Genomic DNA, 27,014 nt, shown 5'->3' on the forward strand with positions numbered 1-27,014 from the left:
ACCCCTCTGGCCACTGAATATTAAGTCACATTCTTCCCTCTGGCTCTTTTCTTTCATACAGTGTTCAAAATACCTCCCCCCTCTTCATTTTTTTCCTCAGTAAGGTCTCACAAAGCCCAGGCTGGCCTCACTCACTTTGAACTGATCCTGCTGCCTCCACCTCCCAAGTGCTGGGATTACAGGAACATGCCATCATACCTGGCTTATGGGGAATATGGGATGAAACTCGGGGCCCTGTGCATGTAGGACAAGTAAGCCGTCTGCCGACTGAGCAATGTCCTCAGCCTGCTTCATTTTTGCTTCTCTGGCCTGGAAGGCAATCTGGAGATTAGTTCAGACAGGAAGACTAGAAACAATTAGGCAAATGTGGGAAGGGAAGAGTCCCATACCCTCACCACCTATGTCTGGCTGAGTCACCAGTTTTGACACAGCTCGCTGGAGACTCACCCACACACAAACTACACACACAAAGAACACTCTCTGAAAATACCGCAGGATGATTAAGCCATCCAGTGAACATGCTCGGGTCTCTTTCTGGGACCTTGAATAGCAAAATTACTTTGATTTTTAAAAGTTGTTTTGGTTCAAGGTTTATAGTAACCACATTTTCCGCTTGGATACCTCCCTGTTCGTGAATCACCTTATAATTTCACCTAAAGAAAAAAAAATGTGGGATTAGAGAAATGGCTCAGCCGATAAGAGGCTTCCCTGCTCTGGCAGAGGACTAGAGTTCCTTTTCAGAAACCTGCACCACATGGCTCTCACAGCTGCCTGTGTAACCCCTGCTCTGGGACAGCCAGTGCTCTCTTCTGACTTCTTGTGGTACCTGTACATCAGAGAGACACAAATAAGACGGAAATAAACCTAAAACAACAACGAAAGCCCAGTATCTTACTGTAAGGAAATCAAACCAACACTTTAAAATTCTCCCTCAGCCTTGGTTGATAGAGAACCTTTCAACAGTGTAACTCTGACAGCCCCTAGACCCTGTCTACAGCTGTTGGTTCCTGTCCTCATGCCTGCATTTGACTTTGCTTAAGTGTTTGTCCTTCTGCCTAATCAGCAGACTTGAAGCTTTGCTTGGGGCTCTGACTCTTTAAGTCCTGAACTTTATCTTTAATTTTTTATTTTATTTATTGTTATGTGTGTGTGTGTGTGTGCGCGCACGCGTGTGCACACGTGCATGCCATGGTTTGCATACTGGGGCCAGAAGACAACTTGGGAGTAAGATTGCTCCTTCTATTAAGATCAGGAGATTGAACTCAGGTGGTCAGGCTTAGATCTTAACCACAAACAGCTTAAGCCACGGAGCCATCTTGGTGGCTTGAAGTTTGTTTCTACATAGAAAGGCAAGACCCCTCCTTGTCTCAACACAGGCCACTGAAGCTCCTGGGGGGACTCCTCGGGGTGTGCACCCAGGCAGTGTAGAGTACTATCCTTCATGTAGATGACTTGGCCGATGGTGGGGGAGAGAAGCTGAAGGCTTCCAGACTCAGGCTGGACAGACACTCCATAATGGCTCCTGAATTAGCTGACATTTGGCAGGTGCCTGGGAGAAAAGCTACGCTATTAACTGTTGATGTGGGAACAGGAAAGTGACTACCCGTGGGTGTGATGAGAGCCGCCCCCGTTGGGGAAAGGCGGGTGGAGATCAGCAGGTCCTTGGAGGAATACACAGGAGATTGAGGAGGCTCTGCCAGTTTGTCTGGGGCCTGTGAAAGTCCATCTTCTCTGGTTGATGAGTTCTGTTCATGGCAGTCCAGTCCCTCGGCAAGCCCGCCTCCAGGCAGCTATGGGGAAGTACAGAGGAAATCTCCTTGTTTGCTGTTTTCCAAGTGCTTCCAATGCAAAATTAAACAGCGTTGGATCCTACCTGTTGGTTTCCCTCACCGCTGTGTACCCCGCTGATTGAGAATAAGACCACTGCAATGTGTAAAGCCAAATTTGAAACAGGCTTTAATCAAATACCCAGGTTCCCTGGAAATGGCCCAGAATCAAGGACGGCAAAGGCTTAAGAAAGAAAATTCATGCAGATGTTTGGGTCTAGTGAAGGAAGAGCCACAAATCAACTCTAGATCCAGCCTTCAAATAGAATAGAATAGTATGGAACAAGTTTAATGTTATCTACACCAGAAAGACACCCAAACTCCTTCCTGCTAATCTGAATCCAGTGACCAGAGAGCTCAGAGAGAAATTCTGAGCCCCGACCATACATGCAACCCCATGGTCACTGGCAGCTGCCACTCAAAAGCAGCAAAAATATCTGACCCATTTCTGTCTCAGCTCCATGCTTGCCACAAAACTTACAAACGGGCTGGAGAGATGGCTCAGAGGTTAAGAGCACTGACTGCTCTTCCAGAGGTCCTGAGTTGAATTCCCAGCAACCACATGGTGGCTCACGGCCATCTGTAATGAGATCTGGTGCCCTCTTCTGGCCAACAAGCACACATATGGACAGAACATCATATACATAATAAATAAATCTTAAACAAAACAAAACCTTTCAAACACACCAGAAAACAAAGACAAAACTTTCCAACAAAACAGGGAAATGCAACTTTGAGAAAAATAGACAAAACTTCTCAAGAAGACAAGCAAAACTTTCCATGGGAAACAAAACCTTTCCAACTAGAACCAGAAACAAATAGGTGGATGCTGTCTAGCTCTATGCCCTGGATGGGAGAATCCTGGGGTCTTGAAAAACCTGTTCCACATCTGGTTGATGTCTAGCTCTATGCCCTGGACGGGAGAATCCTGGGGTCTTGAAGAACCCGTTCCACATCTGGTTGATGTCTAGCTCTATGCCCTGGACGGGAGAATCCTGGGGTCTTGAAGAACCCGCTCCACATCTGGTTGATGTCTAGCTCTATGCCCTGGACGGGAGAATCCTGGGGTCTTGAAGAACCCGCTCCACATCTGGTTGATGTCTAGCTCTATGCCCTGGACGGGAGAATACTGGGGTCTTGTCGAACCCACTCCACATCTGGGTGATGTCTAGTTCTATGTTCGTAAGCTTTTAATATGTCTAAAATTTCTTTCTTTTCAAAAGCTCCAGGGTGCCAATTGGACCGATCTAAATGGACCAGACTTGCCCAGGATAAGTATCATTTAATTCTTCCCTTATCATTCCTGGTCTCGGAAACTCCTGGGAAATTCCCCCTCCACCCCCCCCAAAACCTCCATCTTCCTTCCATCTTGGGACTCTCTTCCCTTAATCACCAGAATCTAAAATTTGTCCAGTCATAATTTTCTGCCTTTACAGCATCTTGCGAGGTCCAACCTGACGATGCCCACAAAATCAGCAGGAAGCAGTCACAAGAGACATTCCCACCCAATAAAGGCCCCAAACTCCCCAAATTTTATAATAAACAAAAGGGTGGAATGTTATGATTTTAGCTAACCAGCATGGCTGGCACTTCCAGGTTTTAGGGCCACACGTGCAGACAAGCCCTCAGGCAAGAATATGTGCGGCGTGGATGACGCAGCTACGTAAACCCTCGCTCGCTCGCACGTGAGCTCTGTCATCTGCGTATGATGTAGCTACGTCATCCCCCTGTGCACGTGTGCTAGGCACCTTTAAAAGCCGGACTCGCCTTCAGCCCTCTCTCTCTGCACACCGACTTCACCAGGCCTGTACACATCTCCTCTGATAAACTCCTAAGCGGGTTTGTTGCATGTTTCGTGCTTCCTTCTCACTCGCACCGGGCAATTTCACATGTGGTACTTGATCACTTACATCCAGAATGGATCGAGCCAAACAAACTTGTTTAGGGAGTGAGAATATGTGGTTTGTCATTGCCCATAAACAACAGCCTCCAGCATTTCAGGAACTCTGTCCTTGGGCGAGGGGTATTTTTGTTTCGTGGATCTCTAAGGCGTAGTAATTAAAACTTAAAGTGCAGCTTTGACTCTTACAACTGCCTCTAAGTTTTAATGGTTTTCTGCAACGTTTTGCATTACTTTTTATTTTTGTTTCATGTGTCTTGAGTGCTTCGCCTCCACGTATGTATGTGTGCCTGGTGCCTGTGGAAGCCAAAAGATACCAATCCCTTAGAACTGGAGTTAGAGGTTTGTGAGCCACTGTGTGGGTGCTGAGGACAAGAGCAGTCAGCCAGCTCTCTTAACGACTCTGAGCCATCTTTCCAGCTCCCACTGTTTAATTTTTTAAAACACAGCACTTGGGAGTTATTTATCTCAATTCCTGAGGTTTTGGGTGTGCCGGTACATGCTGACCCACAAGACTTCCTCCTCAAGCTTGGCAGGGAGATGGAACTCTCTTACTGTAGAAAACTTCTGGACCCGCGCAGGGCCTGCACAGTTTTAACACTGGCTCTACTCCTGCAACATGAGACCTGCCCTCAATTTTCTTCCAGAACTCCAGGATATAGGCGATGGAGGTACACACGCAGAACACAAGGGCCCTGGCTCTCTACAGCAGGCCTATTCCCGCTAGGGGCTGAATAGCCCTTCACCTAACTCTTCCCTCCTTGGAGGCACCTTCTAGAAGGGACTGGAGTGTCCTTAGGCAAAGAGGGCGTGCCTTTTGGCTTGGGAGGGCGGGTCAGAGATGGCCGGCTGCAGCCTGGAAAGCTGTTAGGCTTTTCTGGAGAGGGGAGGGGCGTGTTTGGAGAGGTGGGGGGAAATGGGCATGGCAAAGCCCTAGTGGACGGAGTAGGCGGGTGTAGGATGTTGCTGGGCGGTTTGCACAAGGGTGGGACCCGGCTCCTGTGGACGCGGTGGGGCGGGGCTGGTGGGCGGGACAGAACTCGGGTCTACGGAACAGCACAGGGGTGTACTCGGTGGGGTGGAATGGGGCGCTTGCGTGGGGTGGGGTATGGCGGAACTGAACAAGTCATGGGTGTCTGGGCAGGTCCTGGGTGAGCGAGACAGGACGCAGGTGGGCAAGCTGGAGAGAGGCAGGGCTCAGGTGGATGATGTGGGGCGCGGGTGAGTAGAGGGTCGCGGGTAGGCGAGACAGAATGGGATTGAGTAGAAGGTAGGAGGGGTTGATGGCGTGACTGCTTCTGTCACTGCCGCGGCCGCAGCTTCTGGAATAAGTGGTGAATGCTAGCTCCTCCCGTGGGCTCAAGGTGAGCTGCTCCGCGGGAGGCGGGGCTGCAAGGCGCCGGGTGCTGCGCGAGGTTCTGTTTGCTCTGCCTACAGACGGGTGGCAGCACAGCTCAGGGACTTGTCTCTTAGTGGCGTCTTCCACAAACCAGGGTCCAGGGCTATGGTGGACGTGCTGAGCGGGCGGCGCCTGGTGACCCGCGAGGGCGCGGTGGTGGAGGCGGAGGCCGCGCTGCAGAACAAGGTGGTAGCCCTGTACTTTGCAGCGGGCCGATGCGCCCCCAGCCGCGACTTCACGCCGCTGCTCTGCGACTTCTACACCGCGCTGGTGAGCGAGGCACGGCGGCCTGCACCCTTCGAGGTGGTGTTCGTGTCGGCGGACGGCAGCTCCGAGGAGATGCTGGACTTCATGCGCGAGCTGCACGGCGCCTGGCTGGCACTGCCCTTCCACGACCCCTACAGGCAGTGAGTGGGAACCCGGTGGACGTGGGCACCGGACCGGAGCTCTGGCTCGCCAAGACCTCCTCTCCTTCACCATGCTGCTCTTTCAGACTCTGGTCCTTAACTTACTACCCCGCCTTTTTTCCTGTTCAGGAAAAATAGACCCCAATGCGGGTCAATTCCATGGAGTTTTGGTTTCAGCATCCACGGGGATCCAGCCCTCCCGTGCTTCTGTCTTTCACGTTTGGGATTTCAGAGATCCCCCACGCCCGAGGAGCTCCGGGGCTGGTTCTGGTGCTAGCTTGCATCCCTTAGCTAGTCTTCTTGATAAGTGTTCAGGAAGAAGGGAGAGAAGCCATCGACCTGTGTCCACAGAGCTGCATCGGGGGCGGGTACTCTGGGGAAGGGGCGGGGCTCAGAGCGGGAGGTGTTGACCATCTTTGAGATTTTAGTTTTACTGATAATGATGAGGTTCGGTAACTATAAGTTTCAGTAACATGAACGCTATTGCAATACATGTAGGAGGAAAGAGGGATGGGCAGATCTTAGAGCAGGCAGGGCTGGAGAGTTCAACAAAAAGAGCCCCCCCGGAAAGAGCAAGGCATGGCCCCGTACTGGGAGCACCACGGTGGTGGTGGTGGTGGTGGTTGTATCTCCTGTGATGGAAGAGTTCAGATGGAGGTCTCAGCACACGCCCCCACCCCGCCCCCTTCTAGAACAGATGTCAGTTTATGGGTATCTTCTGGTTCTGGATCTTGGGCTTGTTATCCAGCTGTGGTGCTACCTGTGAGTCCTTTCTGAAAAACGAAGCATAGGCAACTTTGTGACATTCCATGGATTCATAACAACTCGTATTCTGTGTTTGTTTGTGGGTGCATTTGTGGGTGCATGCCAGTAGAGACCAGAAGACAATCTCTGCGTTATTTCTCAAATGTCATCCACCTTGTTTTTTGAGACAGGGTCTCTAACCGTCCTGGAAATCACTGAGTTAGCTAGGCTGGTGGGCCAGGGAGCTCTAGAGATCCACCAGTCTCTGCTCCCCTCCCCACCTCCCGCGCCAGCTCTGGGATTACAAGCCAACCAGCTTTTTATGTGGTTTCGAGGTCTGACTCTATGTCTGCATTCTTGCAAAGCACTTTACTGACTGAGCCATCTCCCTTGCTTTTCCTAAACTCATTCTCTTTGGTGATTCCCGGGGAGGTGGAGAGCCCAGGGAAAGCTGCTTAGCCTTGGAGGCTATGAGACCTCACTCACGCCGGCACCGTGAAAATCCCATTGATAGTAAGTCTAAGTGGCAGCTGATTACCTTTGTCTGAGGACGCACTTGAGGAGGGCTTTGCGTGATGTGCTTTGAAATGGGGTCTGACTACGGCAGACACTCAATTATGCAGAGCTTCTGGAAGGACACACTTGTTTTGCAGTTGAGATGGTGATGGTGTTGGTAATTAGGCAGAGAGCTCAGGCTCTACCCCCACCCACACCCCCAGAGACTAAGGCTCTGGGTTCCCCATGAGGATTGTGGGAAAGCAGTTTTATGGCAGAGTAAAGAGATGCGTGAAGAATGGGTTGACCTCGGCTGTGAACGGGATCTGTATTTATTCCTTTTCTAATTGCTGTGACAAAGTATTTGACAAAGCACCTGCAGAGAACCTGGGGCGGGAGCTCAGTGAATAAGAGTGCAAGTATGAGACCGTGAGTTCAAATCTCCAGCACTTAAATTAAAACAAAAAGCAGACATGGCTGCATGTACTTGTAACCCCGGCAATGGATGGGTCTAGTAAGCCGAATCCTGGGAACGTGCTGGCCAGCCAGTCTGGCTGAAACAGCCAGCCGCAGTGGTTCAGTGGGAAAACCTATCTCCGGATATCCTCCGCATGCACGGGTGCACCACCCTCCCCACTGAATAAAAGAAACTAAGGGAGAAGGGTTTATTTGGCTTCACAGTTTGAAAGTGGTCTGCCACTGTGGCAGAAGCGTGAGGAGGGGGGCTCACTTTGTGCCTGCAGTCTGGAGCCAGAGAGAAGGAACGCTGGTGCCAAACTTACTTTGGCCTTTCCATTCATTCAGTCAGGACCCCAGCCCATGGAATGGTGCCTCCCACAGTTAACGGGGTTCTTTTGAACTCAGTTAAAACAATCTACAAATCTCTCCACAAATTTGTCCAGAAGTTTGTCTCCTAGATGACTATTGATACTAACCATCCCCGGCTCCTCGCAGGGTCAGCTGGTGACAGATCAGAGTGCTGGCCTATGTCCTAATTCCCAGATGTGCCTCCCAGAGTCCAGTTCTCCTGGGGTCTCCCTTTGTGCCTTGGCTGAAGTCCTTTACCAGGGTGACTGGCCGCCCCATCTGTACACTGACTCCCTTGAGAAGGGTGTTACTCTGGAGACTACCTAGATTTCTTCCCTCCTCGCTCATCTGCTCCCGAGCCTTTGTACTCCAGGTGACGACAAATGAGCCGCTCTGAGCACAGGTTGGCCTGGCTTGCCTAGTCTTCATTTCCAGAGGGATTTTTCCTTTTGCAAACTTAGTTATCTGTCCTTGTTCTTCCTTAACCCTGATGTTGCTCTGTGCAGACCAGGAAGTAGAATATTCTGAGGGGATGCTAAGTCAGCTTGGATTTTTGGAAACAGGTCATGGGCCAAAGGAAAGAGGCCACCACTGGGGAGAAGGGAGCATTTCGTGGAACATCCCGGAGGTGTTTGGGGAAGCTGCCCTCTGCTGTAGGGGGCAGGGCACAGGAAGATCATAGAGGCTCCAACTGGGAAGTGACCCAGGAAGGGACCCTTCTGTAGCTTTCCCTCAGAAGCCTCTGTTACCTACTACTGTCCTCAGTTCCTGAAGAGGCACCTGAGGGAGGAGAAGGGAATTTCTACTACCAAGAAAATCACTTGTGGCTGAGATTACTGTGGCATGGCTGTAGGAAGGAAACACCCCAAGCCCTTACCTTGCCCTCTGAATTATGTGTCTGCATTCCAGTGTAGCGCCATCCTCTGACACAGCAACAGGTACTGTGTTCAGTCCAGAGAGGCCTCTGTTTATTACCAGTGTGTCCCTGAAATGAGATCTGGGTGCTGTCTGGAGCTGTCTCCTCTGTGCAGATGTTCCAGTACAGGTGACTGAGAAGAGGGCCTATTAGCATGAGAAGAGTTGCAGGGGCATGAACCAATGCTCCCTGCAGCCATTTTTTTTCAGAGTGATGGTTCCATCTTACCCCATTCTCTGCGACTGAGATTATCTGTCTAGGAAGAAATCCTCCTGAGCATGGGCTTTACGGTTAGGCATATGTGGTAGAACCAGGTCTCAAAGCAGCTGCAGGCATTCGTGCTATAGGGTGCCACTCCCAAGCGAACCCTTGAAGACCTTACAGTGACCTCCTTGCAATGCTGGTCCTCAAGGGCCGGGATGTGGACAGATTCCAAGGTGTCTAGCAGGCATCTTCCCCTTGTGCCAACCCACCCTCTAACCTGCTTTCTTAGGATGTGACTGGTGCTGGGGAACCTCTCCTACCCACTGACATGTTTGGAACTGTAGAAGAGTAGACCAGCCTGGACTTCATTTCTTGGGTAGACAGCGGCTCGGGTTGGTTGGTTCTCTGATTCAGATCTCTAGGTCTCCCAGGCCTCCACTTCACTGGTTCCTGGGTCCAAGGCAGCTCTTATCTGCCTCAACCTTGTTCCAAGTCCTTTTTAGATGAGGTCTCACAGTCTCCTTCTGTTGCCTACGCTGGTCACAGCTGCATGAGCTAAAGTAATCCCTCTGCCTCATCAAGTAGCAGGAACTACAAGCTACTTGAGTTTTAGATAATTGCATTTATTTATAGTAGCACAACAATTTCATTGTATCTTCAACATGAGATTTATATATCTAAAGGGAACTGGTTCTTGGATCCCCTGTGGATGCTGAAACCGAAGGGAATTCACATCCCTGTATAAAACGGCGGAGTTTGCACAGAACCTACACACACAGCCCCTTCTTCTCAGACCTGCAGCAGTGCTAACCTTCTGCTCTCCTCTCTTTAGTGAACTGAAGAAGAGGTACGACATCACAGCCATCCCCAAGCTCGTGGTCATCAAACCCAATGGAGCCGTCATCACCAGCAAAGGGCGGAAACAGATCCGGGAGCGCGGGTTAGCTTGCTTTCAGAACTGGGTGGAAGCAGCTGATGTTTTTCAGAACTTCTTGGGGTGAATCTGGAGGGACCAGGGCAGCCGCTTGCTGCAAGTGCAGACCAAACACCTTCAAAGGGGGAGTTGCTTGTTCTTTTCTCTGTTGGGGGATTTCATAGTAGCGGCACGAAAGTAGGACAAAGGGCAGGTGCTGTGCTGCCCAGGGAAGAACTACACCCTCCCTCTGCGGGTCCCAGAGTTCCTCTGGTGTGGACTTTTGTTTTTATAGCTTTCTCCACCTGTGCCTAGGCCCCAGGACACATCGACAGTGTGCTATCAAAAATCTATGCAAGATGCTCATTTCTACAGGCTTATTTTTGGTAAATTGATCTATGAGGTGACGCATTTTCTGACGACGCATCACATTTTAGTGACACCTTGGTAAGTGTATTTATTAATCACGTTTGTGGAATGTATAGTTTAATAAACCAACGTTCACACCTTGAGCAGCTCAGTTTTCTTTTTCCTTTCAAACCAAACACCAACAGAAGGACGAGTCAGTAAACATGGTGCTTAAGCTGGCATTCGCCTGAGGGGGTAGTGCTAACTGTGTACTTGGTCTTGGAAGATTTTTCTTTTCTTTTTAAATATTTATTTATTATGTATACAATATTCTGTCTGTGTGTATGTCTGCAGGCCAGAAGAGGGCACCAGACCCCATTACAGATGGTTGTGAGCCACCATGTGGTTGCTGGGAATTGAACTCAGGACCTTTGGAAGAGCAGGCAATGCTCTTAACCACTGAGCCATCTCTCCAGCCCTTGGAAGATTTTTCTAACCTTTGTCTTTTTCTTTCTCTTTCCTTTTCTTCCTCCTCCTCTTCCTTCTTCTTCTTGTTTTTCTTCTCTTTGGAAGGCTTACTTTTTGCTCTTCCTCCTACTATCTTCTTCCCTCCTTCCTCTTTTTTTTTTTTTAAAGGATTGAGTCCACAGCCTTGCCCCTGCTAGGCAAGCGCTCTATCTGCCCCTCTGTGAATGTGTGTGTTTTATATATGTACATGGTTTGTGAGGGGTATGCATGTACATGTGTGAGCATGTGGGCAGATGTCCAGTGTCTTCCCCAATGATTCTTCACCATTTTACATTTTGGTGATTCTTTTTAATAATGTGTGCATGTGTGCCTATGTGTGTGCATGTGTGCCAATGTGTGTGCATGCGCCTGTGGAGGCCAAAAGAGGGCATCGGATGCCCTGGGTCTGGAGTTAGAGGCAATTGTGAGCTGACAGATATATGTTAGGAACTGAACACTTGTCTCCTAGAAGAGCAGCAGCGGCAATTAACCACTGGGCCATTTCTGCAGCTTCCTCGTCTTTTTCTTTTTATATCGTGCTGAGGAATCCAGGGCCTTGTACATGCCAGGCAAGCATTCTACTGCTGAGTTTCACCCCAAATCCTCTTTGTTCTGAGAGGCCCCTCACCTGGACTTCACTGATTCAGCTAGGCTGGCCAGCCATAAGCTGTCTCTACTCCCCAGAGCTGGAGTTACAGATGACACTGTCACATCTGGCTTCACATGGTCCTGGGGATCCATTCAAGTCCTCATACATGTACAACAGGCATGTCACCGAATGAGCCATTACCCCCTCCCTTCACCAACGAGACCCTCCCTTTTATCTTTTTTTAAATTAAAAATTTTTTTTTTGGTTTGGTTTTTAGAGACAGGATTTCTCTGTGGGCTTTGGAGCCTGTCCTGGCACTAGCTCTGTAGACCAGGCTGGTCTCGAACTACTAGAGATCCGCCTGCCTCTGCCTCCCGAGTGCTGGGATTAAAGGCATGCGCCACCATCGCCTGGCTTTTAATTTTTTTTTTTTTTTGAGATAGCGTTTCTTTGTAGCTTTAGAGCCTGTCCTGGAACTAACTCTGTAGACTAGACTTGCCTTGACCTTACAGGGATCTGCCTGTTAAATCTATGCTATTTGTACTATTCTAAAATTACATACTTTCCACTGTGTGTCTTTGGTGGTTAATACTGGCAGGTGGACAGGATCTAGAATCACTCAAAGGACAAACCTCTAGATATATCTGTGAGGGAGTTTCTAGGTTGGGTTAAGTGAGGTGTGAAAACTCACCCTGAATTTGGGTGTCACTGTCCCGTGGGATGGGGTCTGTCTTAGTCACTGTTTTATTACTGTGAAGAGACATCATGACCAAGGCAACTCTTATGAAAGAAACCTCATAACTGGCGGCTCTCAGTTTCAGAGGTTTAGTCCATTATTATCATGTACTAGGTAAAGGGCCTATAGAAGGATCTGTCCTGGTCTCAGTCATACAGATAGCATGGAGGTCATTTGAGCTGTTAGCCACCTCTGGTCTTGTTTGTAAGAGCTTGATATGGCCTGGCCCAACAGATAATGTAGATCACTGCCAATCACCTCCAATTCCCAGCTTTCTGGATGGGAAACAGGTTTTATGTCCATTCCTTTTCTGGTTTCTCTGGAGATCTGGGAGTGCAAAGACCTTTGTGCTGTGATCCCAACATTTTTGAACACATATTCTTAGAAGGTAAGCATCCCTTGCATGTGGGATTTTCAAGATGGTCATTTATGTGTGAGCCATAGATTTCCTCTAAAAGGTGGAGAGGGCTTCCCATGAAAGGAGGAGGACCTCAGTTCAACCCCCAGCCCCCATATAAAAAGCCGAGTAAGGTGGCACAAGCTTGTAATCTCTAGGGAAGTAGAGACAGATGGATCCCTGGAGCTCACTGGTATCCGTGGTAGCCTACTTGGTAAGTTCCAGGCCAATGAGACATTCTTAAAAATTGAACTAGGTTTAATATCAGCAGTAGGGAGGCCAAGGTGGCAGACCCCAGGGGCTTGGTGGCCAGCCAACTGAGCCTAAGTGTGAAATCTGAAATCTGGTCTTAAAATAGCAAGGTAGATGGCACTTGAGAAATCACAGCTGAGATTGTCCTCTAGTCTCCAAATCATAATCCGCGCACATGTGCGTGCATATGCATGTAACACACATGCACACACCAGAGTACAAACAGGGACCTGTGTTTATCTTTAGGGTGGTGGTTTATCTGTCTATCTCTATTTACAAACTAATCTTTGTCCCACTAATACAGTGTGACACTAACGTAGTCAGACGCTAATCTCCCGCTAAAATAGCGAGGATGCTGAGCTGTGACCCACGTGGCAGCTTTCCTGCACTGTGTAGCGGTCCATAGGCTTCTGCTCAGGACTTGGCTGGGCTAGGCATCTCTTCCAGTTTGGGCCACTGGGCAATTTCTTTTGAGTAATTCCATGTGTCTATGGCCAGTGGACATCTTGGTCCCTCTGTATCTTTTCTGGCAGGCTTGTTTGGGCTAATTCTCACGGTGGCTTCAGAATCCCAAGCAGATGGAGCCCTGTTCCAGTCTCTTCTGTGTCACCTTGGCTCCCATTCTGTAGGAAACCTGGCTAGTCTATGTGGGGGGTAGAGCTCCAGAGGTGGGACGGGTGATGGACGGGTGATGCAGTCTCTGTCTTGGTGAGGATGTGCATTGAGGAAGGATTGCTGTGTGGGGATGCCTCCATTGCCTATTTGAGAGACTTATGACGAATACCTGCACTATTTTCTCAGCTTTTCTTTTGGGTTGATCTCTTGTGTTATGGATGCAGAGCCAGGGGAGAGAAAGAAAAACAAGGTAAAGAGGGGAAAGACTTATTGCTGCATGCGCATGCACATGCACATTGTGTGTGTGTGTGTGTGTGTATACCTGTGAAGCTGGGTGTCAGGGGTCTTCCTTGATTGCTCTCCACTTTATTTGTTGAGGCAGAGTATTTCAACTTAATTCAGAATCCACTGAGTAGTCTAGTCTAGCTAGCCAGCTTGTCCACAGTTCCCATATCTTTGCCAGCTGACTGTCACGCCTACCCAACTTTTATGTGGGTTCTGAGGATCTGAACTCTGGTCCACATCCTTGTGCAAGCGTTTTGTCTATTGAACCATCTCTTCAGATCTGACTATTTTAAAAGTGTATTTTTTTGGAGACAGGGTCTTATGTGTCCCAGACTGATGTATTCCTTGCTCTGCATCCAAGGGTGACTGTGCACGTCTGCTTCCACTTACTAAGTCCTGGAACTACAGGGATGTGCCTTTGTGATCTGTTTATACAGTGCTGAGATCAAAGCTGGGCTGTTTGTGCTAGGCACTCACACTCCCTACTGGGCTATGTTCCCAGCCTAACACGCAACCTCTTTAGTGCCTCTATCTCGCTCTGGAACTTTAACACATGACTTTGGGGATACAGAAACACAGTCCCTGCAGTCCCGCTGTAGTGTGTAGCAGTTATAAATACCTCGGAGAGTGCCTGGCTCACAGTGACCCTCAGGAGATGTTAAGTGCCTTTGGTATTAACAGTGCCAATGTCCTTTTGGCTCTGGGGACCTTCAGGCTTGTGTTAGCCTTCTAGGAAGAGCATGTGGCTGCCAGGATTCCTGGGAATGCTGGACCGTCCCTCTCTGGCCTTTAAAGAAGCTGAGCCTGCACAGCTGTCTGTGGCCATGATGACGCCTGGCAGCTGCTCTGTGCTCGGGCATCCGGAACTCCCATCAGGCACCATGGCAGAGATGGCGCCAGCTCTTGTGCCCTGAGGTTCTTTCTTTTCACAAGTATCCTGCCTGCTAGTCAGAGCCCATCTTCAGGGAGGTCAGTATTTCTTCAGTAAGGCTGTTCTGCTTTTTGCTGTACTAACATACACCTCATTTCTCTAGCACCTATTAAGAAGTAGGTGAGATAATTCTAATCTTTTTTTAATATTTATTTATTATGCATACAATATTGTCTTGTGTATATGCCTGAAGGCCAGAAGAGGGCACCAGACCTCATTACAGATGGTTGTGAGCCACCATGTGGTTGCTGGGAATTGAACTCAGGACCTTTGGAAGAGCAGGCAATGCTCTTAACCTCTGAGCCATCTCTCCAGCCCCGAGATAATTAAACAGAAAGATTAACATTATGATCCATGGCAAAGCAGGAGAGTTTCAGTTGTCTGCTTTGTTTTTGAAGAGGGTGGCAGCTGTACCCGCGTGAAGGCCTGGCATAACATGAAACAGCTACCAAAGAGCCAGAGAAAATTCCCTTCATCCCCTGTCGTGTAGATTCTAGAGGTAACTTGCTATGTGCTCTTTGGGCTCACTGAGACCCTGGCTCTTTTTTTTTTTTAATATTTATTTATTTCTTCATTTATTATGTATACAATATTCTGTCTGTGTATATGCCTGCAGGTCAGAAGAGGGCACCAGGCCTCATTACAGATGGTTGTGAGCCACCATATGGTTACTGGGAATTGAACTCAGGACCTTTGGAAGAGCAAGCAATGCTCTTAACCACTGCGCCATCTCTCCAGTTCTGAGACCCTGGCTCTTGAAGGAAGGCTGCTGCCAGCCCCATTTCAGATGCAAGCGCATTTGTCTCAAAGTAACCTTTAAGGTCCCCTGTCTAGGGATGGCCGTCCCGCTCAGTGACAGGGAGGAAAGAAGAGCGAAACAGCCCAAGAGTTCAGTGGCAGTGCCCTTGAGAACAGCTGGAGAATGAAGCGTTTCCAGCAGATGTTACTGGTTTCCCCCCCGCTCTGGTAGAGAAGTGCCTGAAGTTGGAAGGGCAGCTCGTAGCCCGCCTGTGGGAGGCTCAGGCATGGAGAGAAAGCTCAGCAGAATCCCAGCTGTCTGCTCCCCTTCCCCGGTTGAGTTCTGCTGGCTGTCGTCAGCGCCTGAGTTGATAGTGTTATTTCTGTTTGCTGCTATTCATCCTTTTCCTTAGAAACCTCACCTATGGGGGCACTCTGCTCTGTCTGGGGCTACTGAGAGCTCCGGGTAACTTACTTACTTAAAGGCGCTTCCTCATCTGCTAGATGTTTCAACTGCCTGATTTGGTCCTCTCTCCCTCATCCCCTTCGCCCCTTGCTCCCTTTCTTCCTTCCTTTTCTATCCATCACTTGCTACTTATTCTTTTGCATTGACTTGTTGTATACTTAGACTCACTCATTCCAAATTAAAAACAGAGCTATCATAGATCATTCTGTGGACCTTATGGAACATCTCTTTATCCACACAGTCTTTCTTTAGATCTGAGCGAGAACGAGGAGATTTGAAGCTGCATGTTAATCTGCCCCCAAGATGGACTACGTTGCTGGGTCCTGCTCAGCATCACTGAGTAGGATGTTGGGAGACTCAGAGGAGACAGCAGTTCACACAGGCATTCCCACCTGGCAGGATCAGATGTCAGGTGGTACCAATGTGGTCCTGGCTCAGGGTGGAGGCTAGACTTGCTGGTGTTGGGGTTTGCTGGTTATGTCGTCACTGCTTGTTGTTGAGCGATTTCCTCTCAGTTGAAACACTTCATTCTGAAGGGAAACTTACGAAGACTCAGGGAGTTCCATAAGGAGGTTTGCTGAGGCTCAGGAAATAAACAACTCACAAGTCTCAGTAAGTCCCTAACACTGACCAGATACAAAAGACTCCTCCAACCCCAAGGTATATAAGGTCTGCAGTGGAGACTCAGACCAGCAGAACCACCTGGAAGAGACATTCTAATCTGTCCTTCTGCTAGAAGGCCATGCAGAAAGCTCCAGAGCTTCCAATTTCACTAGTCATCATTCAAGCCTGTTGGCCTGAGTTAGCAAATGTATCTGACTCACTGCTCACTGTCAAGAAATGCCTTATTGCAGGGCTGTGGTGGCGCACGCCTTTAATCCCAGCACTCGGGATATAGAGGCAGGCGGATCTCGGTGAGTTCGAGGACAAGCCTGGTCTAGAAGAGCTAGTTCCAGGACAGGAACCAAAAGCTACAGAGAAACCCTGTCTCAAAAATCCAAAAAAAAAAAAAAATGCCTTATTGCTATTAAAGCATTTTAACAGGCTGGGAATGATCATAAGTAGGTGGCAAAGTTTTCCCTATCCTGTTCTTGTATAGTAAAAAAAAGAACTCTTTTAGATCCATCACTACAATAGGCCAAACTTTAGGTAATAGAGAAAACAAGAGAATTCCAGGCTGTAAAGAGCCCACTGTCAGAATTACCTTATTTATGGCTTTTAAATCTGTTATTGTTCTGCATTTTCCCAGACTTCTTTTTAATGACAAACAAAAGAGAATTTCAAGGACTGATCGATTTTCCAATATGTTGAGCATTTAGCTGTTCCTTAACCAGCTGCTCTAATTCCCGTAATTTTCTCATGTCAAAGGCCATTGTTTCACTCAGACAGGTTTATCAGTTAACCATTATAAAAGTATGACCGTTAGGAGATCATCAGTTGTTGTGCCCTGCTTATGTACAACTTGAACCGTCTGTGACTATTATTGATAATACCTTTTACTATTTTTCTCAGAAGCATTTATTTTATGGTTTGTTTCTGAGATTAGAGAAATGTTAATCTGTGTTTTCCATGGCTGCAACAAATCACATCCCCATAAATTCATTGGTATGTTAGCTACATATGGTTTTTTTTTTTAAAGATTTATTTATTATGTATACAACATTCTTTCCATGTATGTTTGTATGCTAGAAGAGGGCACCAGATCTCATTATAGATGGTTGTGAGCCACCATATGGTTGCTGGGAATTGAACTCAGGACCTTTGGAGGAGCAGACAATGCTCTTAACCACTGAGCCATCTCTCCAGCCCCGCTACATATGGTTTTAATGTTCCTATCTGTCCTTCTGGCCCTATTCATTTGACACCATCTTGTACTTTATCTTACCTGAGATAAAGTTTCAACCCCTAGAAGCTGAATGTTTACCACCTGAAGAGGCCTATTTGGATGCCAAGATTTTGGTAAAGTTATTGTTACATTTGTGCCTGTGTCTAACAGACCCTGATCACCCTCTTGCATTGTTAACTAGCATTTTCAAAAGCCAAAGATTCAACTGATATTTGTCTAACTTTTGGATCTGATATCATTCTATTTACAGCTGAAGTTGATATTTGAAAAAAAAATCAGTGAAGGCTTCCTTTGGGCCCTGTTTAATTTTAGTAAATGACTTAGTTCTCTTTTCTGATTCTCCAACCTTGCCCCAAGTATTCAGAGCTGCTGTATGGCATAGAGCCATGGTGTGATCATCAAATATAGGCTGTCTTTACAAATCAGTGTACTGACCTTCACCAAGAAGCTAGTCTTGGGAAATTTCAACACCTCTAGCCCTACTTTATTGTTCTTTGATTCTAGCTTCATCTCTCCACCATGTTTTTCATTGTAACTGAGGACCAGCTTCCAATATTGCTGTAATTAAATCTTTCCAGTTTTGTGGAACAGTTCTGTTCCTAGTTGTCCATGAATTTAACATCTGCCTCACAAAAGATGAATGCATACCATATGAAACTATTGCTTGGGGCTGGTGAGATGGCTCAGCGGTTAAGAGCATTGCCTGCTCTTCCAAAGGTCCTGAGTTCAATTCCCAGCAACCACATGGTGGCTCACAGCCATCTGTAATGAGGTCTGGTGCCCTCTTCTGGCCTGCAGGCATACACACAGACAGAATATTGTGTACATAATAAATAAATATTTTTTTTAAAAAGAAACTATTGCTTCCTTTAGTCTCCTCAAATCTAACATTTCTACAGCATCCCAGTTAACTTCTGCATAGTTTTTGGGGTGCATATCATTGGTGGTCATTCTTGTACAGTAACTGGATAAATCAAGGTTGATTTCCCAATAACTCTGGGTCACTACTCTTCAATTTCATAATGCCATGATGTGATATGTTCTGCCCTAAATTTCTCTGTCTGTATCTGAATATTTTTCTTATTTTCATTAGTAATTCTTTCTAAGCTGTATATTTTGTTTATCAGTAGTAACTTTTTCTAAAGCTTATATCTTATCAATAGTAAGTTTTTCTAAGGTTTGTCTCTTTATTAGTCAAATTTTCATATTTGGCATAGTTATCAACCCATTCTAAAGGATAAAATATAAATTACCAACCTGATAAATATTTTGATCAATATTATGTTAATATCAGCTAAGTTGTTTATTCCTCTTCATTGTGATATTTCTGATTCTTAACATATGAAAAGTTTCCCCCTCTTTTTAAATTAATTAATTATTTTATTTTATTTTTTTAAGCCTAATTTCCTGTCTAAAAATTCCCCAGTGTCTTACCAGCTCTGATGATGCTGACTGTGTAGGCAGAGCTATATAAGGGTAATCAGTTGTGCAAGGGCAAACAGGTGCAGTGACAATCTTCCTCTGTGCCATCAGGCAGGGCAGGCACCAAAGCAGGAGACCAGCCAGGCACAAATGAGTTCAGGGCAGGGTGGCTGTGGTAGTGGCTTGAGGCAGCAATGACTGGCGGTGGCAGAGGAGGGGAGATGGCCAGGTAGCCTGACTAGTATCTTCTTTTCTTCCAGGTCTACAGGGACCAGAAGGAAGAAGCCTCTAGAGCAGGAGGAAGGGGGAAAATGAACAGGAGAAGCCCCTTTAGCTAAAGCACAGCATGGGAGGGCACAGGCAGCTGCAGGGCCAGACGATGGCTGTGCAGATAACAGTGGGAAAGTCCCTGGCATGAAAAGCTGGTGACCCAAATTGGCACGAAGTCGTGCAGGGAAGTGGTGGCATTTTGCTCCTTGATTTTGTCCCATGCTGGATGCCAGATACTGCAATTTTTAGTTGTTTATTGAAAAATAAAACTTTGGGATAAATATTGAGGAGTAAACCTAAGCTCCCAGGAAGACCAAGACGTTCCTCTCTCTCTCTCTCTCTCTCTCTCTCTCTCTCTCTCTCTCTCTCTCTCTCTCTCTCTCTCTCTACTTCCTTGATCCAAGAGACTTCATCCTCCAAACCAAAGTCATCTCCATTGGTGCTCTTGGAGCAATCAACATGAGCAAATCTCCCCCGATAAAAACCATGCTCTCTCTCCTATGTGGAATTTAGCCAATGCTTATTTAACACATGTAAACAAATATGCAAGCAGATGCAGTATATCTTGAAGAAAACCTAATAAGAATGGCTAGATATAAGGGGATGAGGAAAGACTGAGTGCAGATGATGGACACCAGTTATGAAAGAGGATATAAAATTTGCCTTTGAGTTCTAACTCTGTCATAGATATTTTTTGGTTTTCATGGTTGTGGTTTGAATAGGAATGGCCCCAAAGACTCATGTGTTTGAAGGCTTGGTCCATAGAAAGTGGCACTATTAGAAGGTATGGCCATGTTGGAGTAGGTCTGGCCTTCTTGGGGGAAAGTATGTCACTGTGGAGGGCAGGCGTTGAGGTCTCTATATATGCTCACGATGTGCCCAGTGTGGCACACTGTCTCCTTTTGCTGCTTACGGATCAAGATGTAAAATTCTCAGTTCCTTCTCCAGCACCGTGTCTGCCTGCATCCTGCCATGGTTTTCACTATGATGATAACGGACTAAACCTCTGAAACTGTACACCAGCCCCAACTAAATGCTTTCCTTCGTAAGTGTTGCTGTGGTCATGGTGTCTCTTCACAGCAATGGAAATCCTAACAAAGACAGTGATGGATAAGTGTGGTAGAGAAAGTATAAAAATCCACTGTACAGTGCCATGGCTTCAGAATGGCTATGCTGACTGTCCAGGGTTGACATCAGCTTCAGAATGGCTCTTCTAACTGTACAGTGTTGACATGTACAGTTTCTAGTATGGCAAATTTTGGTGTGTGATTTTTTTATTTAAAAGTTTTAAAATAATAATTTTTTTTTTTAAAATGCTGTATGTATGTGGGCCTGTGTCTGTAAGAATGTATGTGTTCAGGTGTCCTGAAGGTTAGAAGAAGGTATTGTATCTCCCGGAGCGAGAGTTACAGGTGGTTGTGAGCCACAGGTGTAGATACTGGCATCTGAACTCCAGCCTCCTGCAATGTCTTTCCTGCATGGTCACGTTTAATCTCCCCTTTGGCTGTTTCTTTGGTGAGTCATTTCCAGGCTTCTAGCCAATGGGCTTATAGTATTATTTTTTGATCAGTGCTAGACATGGTAGGCTAGATCTCCATAGTAACAGATTTTTAAAATCTTGGTTTTGTACTTTTGATCATATTTTAGAATACAGTTAAATCAATACACATGATTAGAAAATTGATATGGACACTGCTCACTGAGGCCCTCTGGAGTAAATGTATATACAATGTGGACGTTTCTGCCTTGGAGAACTTTTGTTTCTCTGGCGTTTTAATAGTTTTGTTGTTCTCCACTTGTACACTTTTCTAGCTACATTAAATTGTCTCAAAATGTTTCATTTTAATCCTTTGCCATTTTAGTTTCTCTCTTTCCCCAGATACCTTCACTTCTGGAAGCCTCTATAAACTTACCAAACTGGTCTGTTTGCTCTCTAGGTCTGTGGCATTTTTTTTTTCTCCCTGGGGCTTCTCCTTAGCCCTCTCAGTTTAGACTCAATGTTTTTTTGCTTCTTTGTTTTCTTAATTTTGCCCAAGATCACCTCTAGTAGCTATATAGGTCAATTACACATGCTTAGAGGTGTAAAAATGTCTAGCATTTTTACATAGGATAAATGTGTTGTTGGTTCTAGACTCCCAAGTTGAAAAGAAATTTCCTCAGAATTTTGTAGGCATTAAGATCTTCACAGAGACTCAAGGGAATCAGCATCTTTGCTGATCCCAAGGTGCAGAGTTTGAGTCCAGGGTGGGTCTTGGTACATTCGCACCCTACAAGTCATTCACCAGGTTATGTGACAGAGACCCAGGGCCTGGTGTGCCAGAGCAGTGGTCTGTACCTGTTACAGTTTGCCTGGATGGCTGCTGGGTACCACAGAACACAAATCAGATTTGCCTTTGTCATGATGCTTTGTGACTGGGGAGATGCTCAGTTGGTAAAATGTGTACCCCCCCCCAAGCATGAAGACTTCAGTTGGACCCCTAGAACTCACATAAAAATCTGGGCATTGGAAGCCTGGCGGTGGTGGCGCACGCCTTTAATCCCAGCACTCGAGAGGCAGAGGCAGGCAGATCTCTGTGAGTTCGAGCCCAGCCTGGTCTACAAGAGCTAGTCCAGGACAGGCTCCAAAGCTACAGAGAAACCCTGTCTCGAAAAACAAAACAAAACAACAACAACAAAAATCTTGGCATCGGGGCACATAGTCAGGGAGATAAAGACAGGTAGATTCCCTGACCTGTGTGCATCTGGGAGCTCTCTGAGCAGCAAGTGGGAGTCCAGAGCAGCCCAGCCACGTGTAAACTCTTGCCAACCAGTCCTCTGATTTCCCAGGAAGAAAATACGCTCACAGTAAGGCAGGTCCAGGTGTGTAGGCATTCTGGGACTAGAGTCCTGACATTCTAGAACAAACTAGTCTGTCCTCGGGCACCTGTGCAGGGCCAGTGGAAGACAGTGGCTGTGTCCCCGGTGCCTGTATCTGCTGCTTAGGCTGTTAAGCTCCAGGCTGGAGGAAGAACAGGGGCTGAGGAACATTTCATGTTCAGAGTCTGGTTCAAGAAGGCAAGTTTCTGAGAACAACAGAAGAGGAAGCAATCTCTTGTCCTTCATCCTTGGGATTCTATGCGGCGAGTCCAACAGCCGTGCTGGCACAGGCTCCAAGCAAATGCACTCTGGAGCAGCAGGCACACGATGTCCCCGTGACTTCTTCCTTTTCTGTCCTTTGGGCAGGTAAGAGAAATGTGTGGGGATAGTCTCACTTCCCTGATACATGCAGGATAAAGAGCCAGGTCTTGTGTTAGGGTTTACAGGAGTTTCTAGGCACCTTAGAGCAGGATCTTGGGGGGGGGGGGGATACTCCTGGGAGCCACCATGCTTTCCTTTGCCCCCAGGAAGGCCGATTAGAACCTCCTTCTCTTCCATCCCTCTCTTCCCTTTCCTCATCCCCCCTCTAGCTTCCTCTGTTTCCCTTTCTGCTTCCCCTTGTCCTTATGTCTGCCTTCTCCCTTTCCCTTTCTTTGACAGAGTCTCCTATAGCCCAGGATGGCCTCAAACTCAACTTGTTACTTAGCTGAGGATGACCTTGAATTCCTGATCCTCCTGTCTTCACCTTCTGAGTGCTGTTATTACAGGTGGGTACCACTGGTCCTGTTTATATGGGGCTGGGGAAGGAACCCAGGGTGGTATGCAAGCTAGGTGAGCATTTTACCAACTGAGCCACGCCCTCCAGCCCTCTCCTGCTTTCTTACTTAAACAACACCTCCAGATTGTCAGACAAATAACCAGCCTTCTCCCCCTTGGGTTGGTGGAATTACATGGAAGGACATGACCCCATCATCCCAAGAGTTTGTTCCCCGAGAGGAGACTGTGCCTTCACTAGTCAGGAAGTTCTGAGGGTTTTGGGAGAACACTCTACCAGCAGGGGGCCCATCACTCCAAGTTAAGAAAAGAATCCCCCAGGAGAAAAAAAAAATTGCAAACTGCCAGAAATACAACAAAGCCCCGAGTTTCCAGTCTGCCCCGTCTCCTCAGGCACATGCTCTCAGAAGGTGTCTCAGCTCACAGGGCTCCTCAGACTCACCCTGGCTGGAGCCTCAGTGTCCTGTCAGAGGGTTAAGCAATGCTCATTCTTTGAACTTCAGATGCAGAATCTTGTCACACCCCTTGTTGATACACATTTTAACTTTATCTCTTCATTTCCTTTGTGCGTATTTGCAGAACTGGAACCAGTAGGCCAGAAAATTTAAAGACTTCTATTTTTTAAAATTAACATTTTGTGTGTGTGGCATATGTATGTGTATGCATGCTTGTGTTGAGGTCAGAGGTCCATTATCTTAATCACATCTCCATTTTTATCTATCTATCTATCTATCTATCTTTAGACAGGGTCTCTCTACATAGCCCCATTTGTCATGGAACTCACTATGTAATCAGGCCAGCCTCAGACTCACAGAGATCCATCCACCTGCCTCTGCCTCCCAAATGCTGGGGTTAAAGATGTGTGTCACCACGCCCAGGATTTATTCATTTAGGGTGTGCATGCATGTGCACGTGTATTTGTACACAAATCACAGCACCCACGCGGAAGACTTAAGACAACCCTGAGAAGCTGGTTCTCTCCTCCACGTGAGTTCCTGGGATAGGACTCAGGTCATCAGGCCCTGTAGCAAGCACAAATACCCTCTGAGCCATCCTACCAGGCTGTTTCTCTGCATTATTTTTTGAGGCAGGGTCTGTCATTGGACCCAGAGATCACCATTTGGTCAGACTGGCTTGCAGGCTCCAGGGTCTGCCTCTCTCCTCCCCTCACTGCTGGGTTGCAGGTGCTTGCCACCATACCCAGATATTCTGTGGGTGCTGGGGACCTGAACTCAGGTCCTCAAGTTTGCACAATCAGTGCTTTGCCCATGAGCCGACTCCTCAGCCCCAGATTTAAAAATATTGTTTTTATTATTTGTATGTCGTGTGTGTGTGTGTGTGTGTGTGTGTGTGTGTGTGTGCGCGCAAGAAGAGGGAGTAGTCAGATTCTCTCCAGCTGAGCTGGAGTTACAGGCAGTTGAGAGTTGCCTGGTGTGGGGTGCTGGGAGCTGAGCTCAGGCTCTCTGGAAGTAGGAGCTTTTACGGACTGATCTGTTTCTTCAGTCAGCCTCAATGTAAAGATTTTAGAATTACTCTTTTCTTCCCCCCTCCCTTCCTTTTTTTCTTCCTTCCTGCTACGGCTGAAAACCGAAAAGCATGCGTTCAGCTTTTTGTCAACACCGTTTAAGTGTTTCGTGGCAGGACCTCTTAATGAGCTGCAGGGTTTCACAGCTGAAGTTGAGTCAGGAAGCCTCTCTTAGATGAGAGCGCTTGCTTGCCTCTAGCAAGCGGAGCAGACCCAAGAAATTTCTGCTACCAAGAAAACATGTTTCACTCCATTCTTTCCCAAGCTTTCTCAGGCTTTTTGTGGATTCAGTTATCCTCACGTTGGGCAGCCATCTGTTGAAATAAGGGCGGCGGGGCTGCGTCCCCAGCACCCCAGCCGCCTGCTAGCTTATGCCCGAAATAACAACACACAAACTGTATTCATTTAAAGACTGCTTGACCCATTTCTATCTAGCCTCTTCTAGGCTAATTCTCACATATTAATTTAGCCCATTTCTAATAATGTTTGTAAGCACCCCAAGGTGCGCTTACTGGGAAGATTCTATCCTACGTCCATCCTGGGTCAGAGGAGCTTCATTGCGTGCATCTGCCCGGGAGAGCGGAGCATGCCTCTCTGTCTGAGGCGTCTGGCTCTGAGAGGAGCTGCATTACTTCTGACCTCACTTCCTCTTTCTCCCAGCATTCTCTTCTGTTTACTCCACCCACCTATGTTCTAACCAATAAAATGGGCCAAGCCAGTTTCTTTATTAGCCAATGACCTTCCTCCATCACTCTGGGATTCTCTTTGTAGCTCTCCTTGTCAGTCTGTCTATGGCTCTAGCTGCCTCATCTCAAACTGAGGAGCCCGCTGGTTTCTACACAGTTCTTCCAAGCTCTAGGCCCTTGTGGCTTGGGATAACTGAGTGTTCACCACAGTCTTTCATTATTTATGTCCAGTGAGTCTAAGTATGTATGTGTATCTGTGAGTATAGACATGCTTGTGCGTTTATACAAACGTGGGTGCTATTCCTTAGTAACACTATCTACCTTGTTTGTTTGTCTGCTTTTTGAGTCAGGTTTCTCATTGCCCTGGAACTTACTGGACAGGTTAGGCTGGTCTAAGTGAGCCCCATGGATCCGTCTGTCAGCTTCCTCAGTGCTGGGATTTTGGATTTAAGTGTGTGCCATCCCACCCACCTATTTTAAATGTGGGTTCTAGGACTCAAACTCAGGTCATCATGTTTGTAAAGCCAGGGTTTTACTGACGGAGCACCCTGAACTACCTCTTCTGGGAAGTCATGGCTTCTAAGATAGATAGCATCACCAGGCTGAACCACACTCATGATCGCTGTATCGTAACCCCGATGAGAGTGTATATTTCAAAAGAAGAAGAAGAAGAAGGTTTAAGCACATCTCTACAAGTGTGTGATCTAAAGGAGTGGTTCTCAACCTGTGGGTTGTGACCCCTTTGGGGGTTGAATGACCCTTTCACAGAGGTCACCTAAAACAGAAAACATATTTATTTACATTACAATTCACAACAGTAGCAAAGTTACAGTTATGAAATAGCAATGAAAATAATTTTGTGGTTGGGGGTCACCACAATATGAGGAACTGTACTAAAGGGTCACAGCTTTAGGAAGGCTGAGAACCGCCTGGCTGGGCACATGGTGGGAGTGCATAGGTAAATGTGAGTTACTCTTCTGTACCTGGGAAGAAACGTCTGGGTGTGTTTGACTAGACACAAACCTTGAACTCTGTGAACCTGACAAGATGGGCTGTGCTCTGTACCAGGCATGGCGCCACATGCCTGTATTCTCAGAACTTAGGAAGCAGAGGCAGGTAGATACAGAATTCAAGGCCAGCCCAGGCTAAACAGTGAGTTCAAAGCCAGCCTGGATTACGCAGCAAGACCCTGTTTTAGTTGCTTTTCTGGCTGCTGTGATAGAACACCCTTCAAATTAAACTTAAGGAAGGAAGGGTTTCTTTTGGTTCATAGTTTGAGGGTCCTGTCCATCATGACGGGGAAAGTACAGGTGGAGGGAACTTGAGGCAGCTGGTCTGTTGCGTCAGCCAGGAAGAGGAAAAGTGAGTGCTGGTGCTGAGCTTGATTCCTCCTTTTTAGGACAGGAAATGGTGCTTCAGGGTTCATCTTTCTAACTCCACTCCTGCCTAACCAAGCGCATCGCTCCTAGGTGTCTCCTAGGTGACTCCAAATCCTGTCAAGTGGACGGTTAACACTAACCACTGCAGACACAGCCTTAGAGTGTTATCCAGGTCTGGCTAGACGTGCTGTTCTCTTACCCAGCCCTAGGTCACCCAGGAATAGTCCTGAAATGTGAACACTGAATTCTGTACTTTTACAATGTGCCCGTACACCCCCACTCCTACACAAATTCAATCCCCATACATGGACACAGAGCTAGTTCCCCTGGCTTCACCCCATGGCCAGGTCACCATGTTCCTGAAGTCTAGCTTGGCTCAAATATCTTTACCTACTATGGTCTTTTCTTTCCCTGTGTGGTGGACCTACCATTTTCAGTAGCTGAGAGAAATTCAGAATTTATCTTTCTCGGTAGCAAATCCTCAGTAGGGTGAGTGTTGCTGAAGCTGCATTTGGTCCACTCACCGTCAGTGTTCTCAAATAAATGACTACAATTAATAATGGGATTTAAAGGCGTTCATCTCATTCAACAAGATGTAACCAGTGGAGCAGATAGATACAATTATAGGCAGGGAGGCAATAAACAGGGTTGCCTCCTGTCCACTTTAATTCCCATATTTACGGCTGTGGTGTGTAGAAGGCAAATGAGCCGTCCAGTAGCAACTGGATAAAATTCCAACTGGGAGATTTATAACGGCTGCTGGCAGCAAATCGCAGCTGAT

At 47.1% G+C, this 27,014-nt stretch overlaps 1 protein-coding gene across 4 annotated transcripts; it reads left to right on the forward strand.

Annotated features, from left to right (window-relative positions):
* The first annotated feature begins 4,248 nt into the window (after positions 1-4,248).
* Positions 4,249-10,104, forward strand: Nxnl2 (nucleoredoxin like 2). 4 transcript variants are annotated; one of them, XM_050143387.1, is made up of 3 exons: positions 4,249-4,397; positions 5,220-5,532; positions 9,531-10,104. In XM_050143387.1, exons 1-3 carry the CDS (start codon positions 4,346-4,348, stop codon positions 9,697-9,699), a joined length of 534 nt encoding a protein of 177 aa, XP_049999344.1. In that variant the 5' UTR covers positions 4,249-4,345; the 3' UTR covers positions 9,700-10,104. The 4 variants fall into 4 exon arrangements, with proteins under 4 accessions (XP_049999344.1, XP_049999345.1, XP_049999347.1 ...); XM_050143388.1 differs by lacking the exon at positions 4,249-4,397 and adding an exon at positions 4,864-4,947; XM_050143390.1 differs by lacking the exon at positions 4,249-4,397 and adding an exon at positions 4,866-4,897.
* Positions 10,105-27,014: the final 16,910 nt, after the last annotated feature.

The sequence above is a fragment of the Alexandromys fortis genome, unplaced genomic scaffold (assembly GCF_014885135.2).
Source record: "Alexandromys fortis isolate MF-2015 unplaced genomic scaffold, M_Fortis_MF-2015_v1.1 scaffold_1, whole genome shotgun sequence".
Classification (NCBI taxonomy): Eukaryota; Metazoa; Chordata; class Mammalia; order Rodentia; family Cricetidae; genus Alexandromys; species Alexandromys fortis.

Excerpts from the sequence above, each read along its gene's own strand:
- Nxnl2 (XM_050143387.1), top strand. The coding sequence starts at position 4,346 with ATGAGACCTGCCCTCAATTTTCTTCCAGAACTCCAGGATATAGGCGAT. Across the intron at positions 4,398-5,219 it reads CCAGGATATAGGCGATGGAG|GGTCCAGGGCTATGGTGGAC; the intron begins GTACACACGCAG and ends TCCACAAACCAG. Across the intron at positions 5,533-9,530 it reads TTCCACGACCCCTACAGGCA|TGAACTGAAGAAGAGGTACG; the intron begins GTGAGTGGGAAC and ends TCCTCTCTTTAG.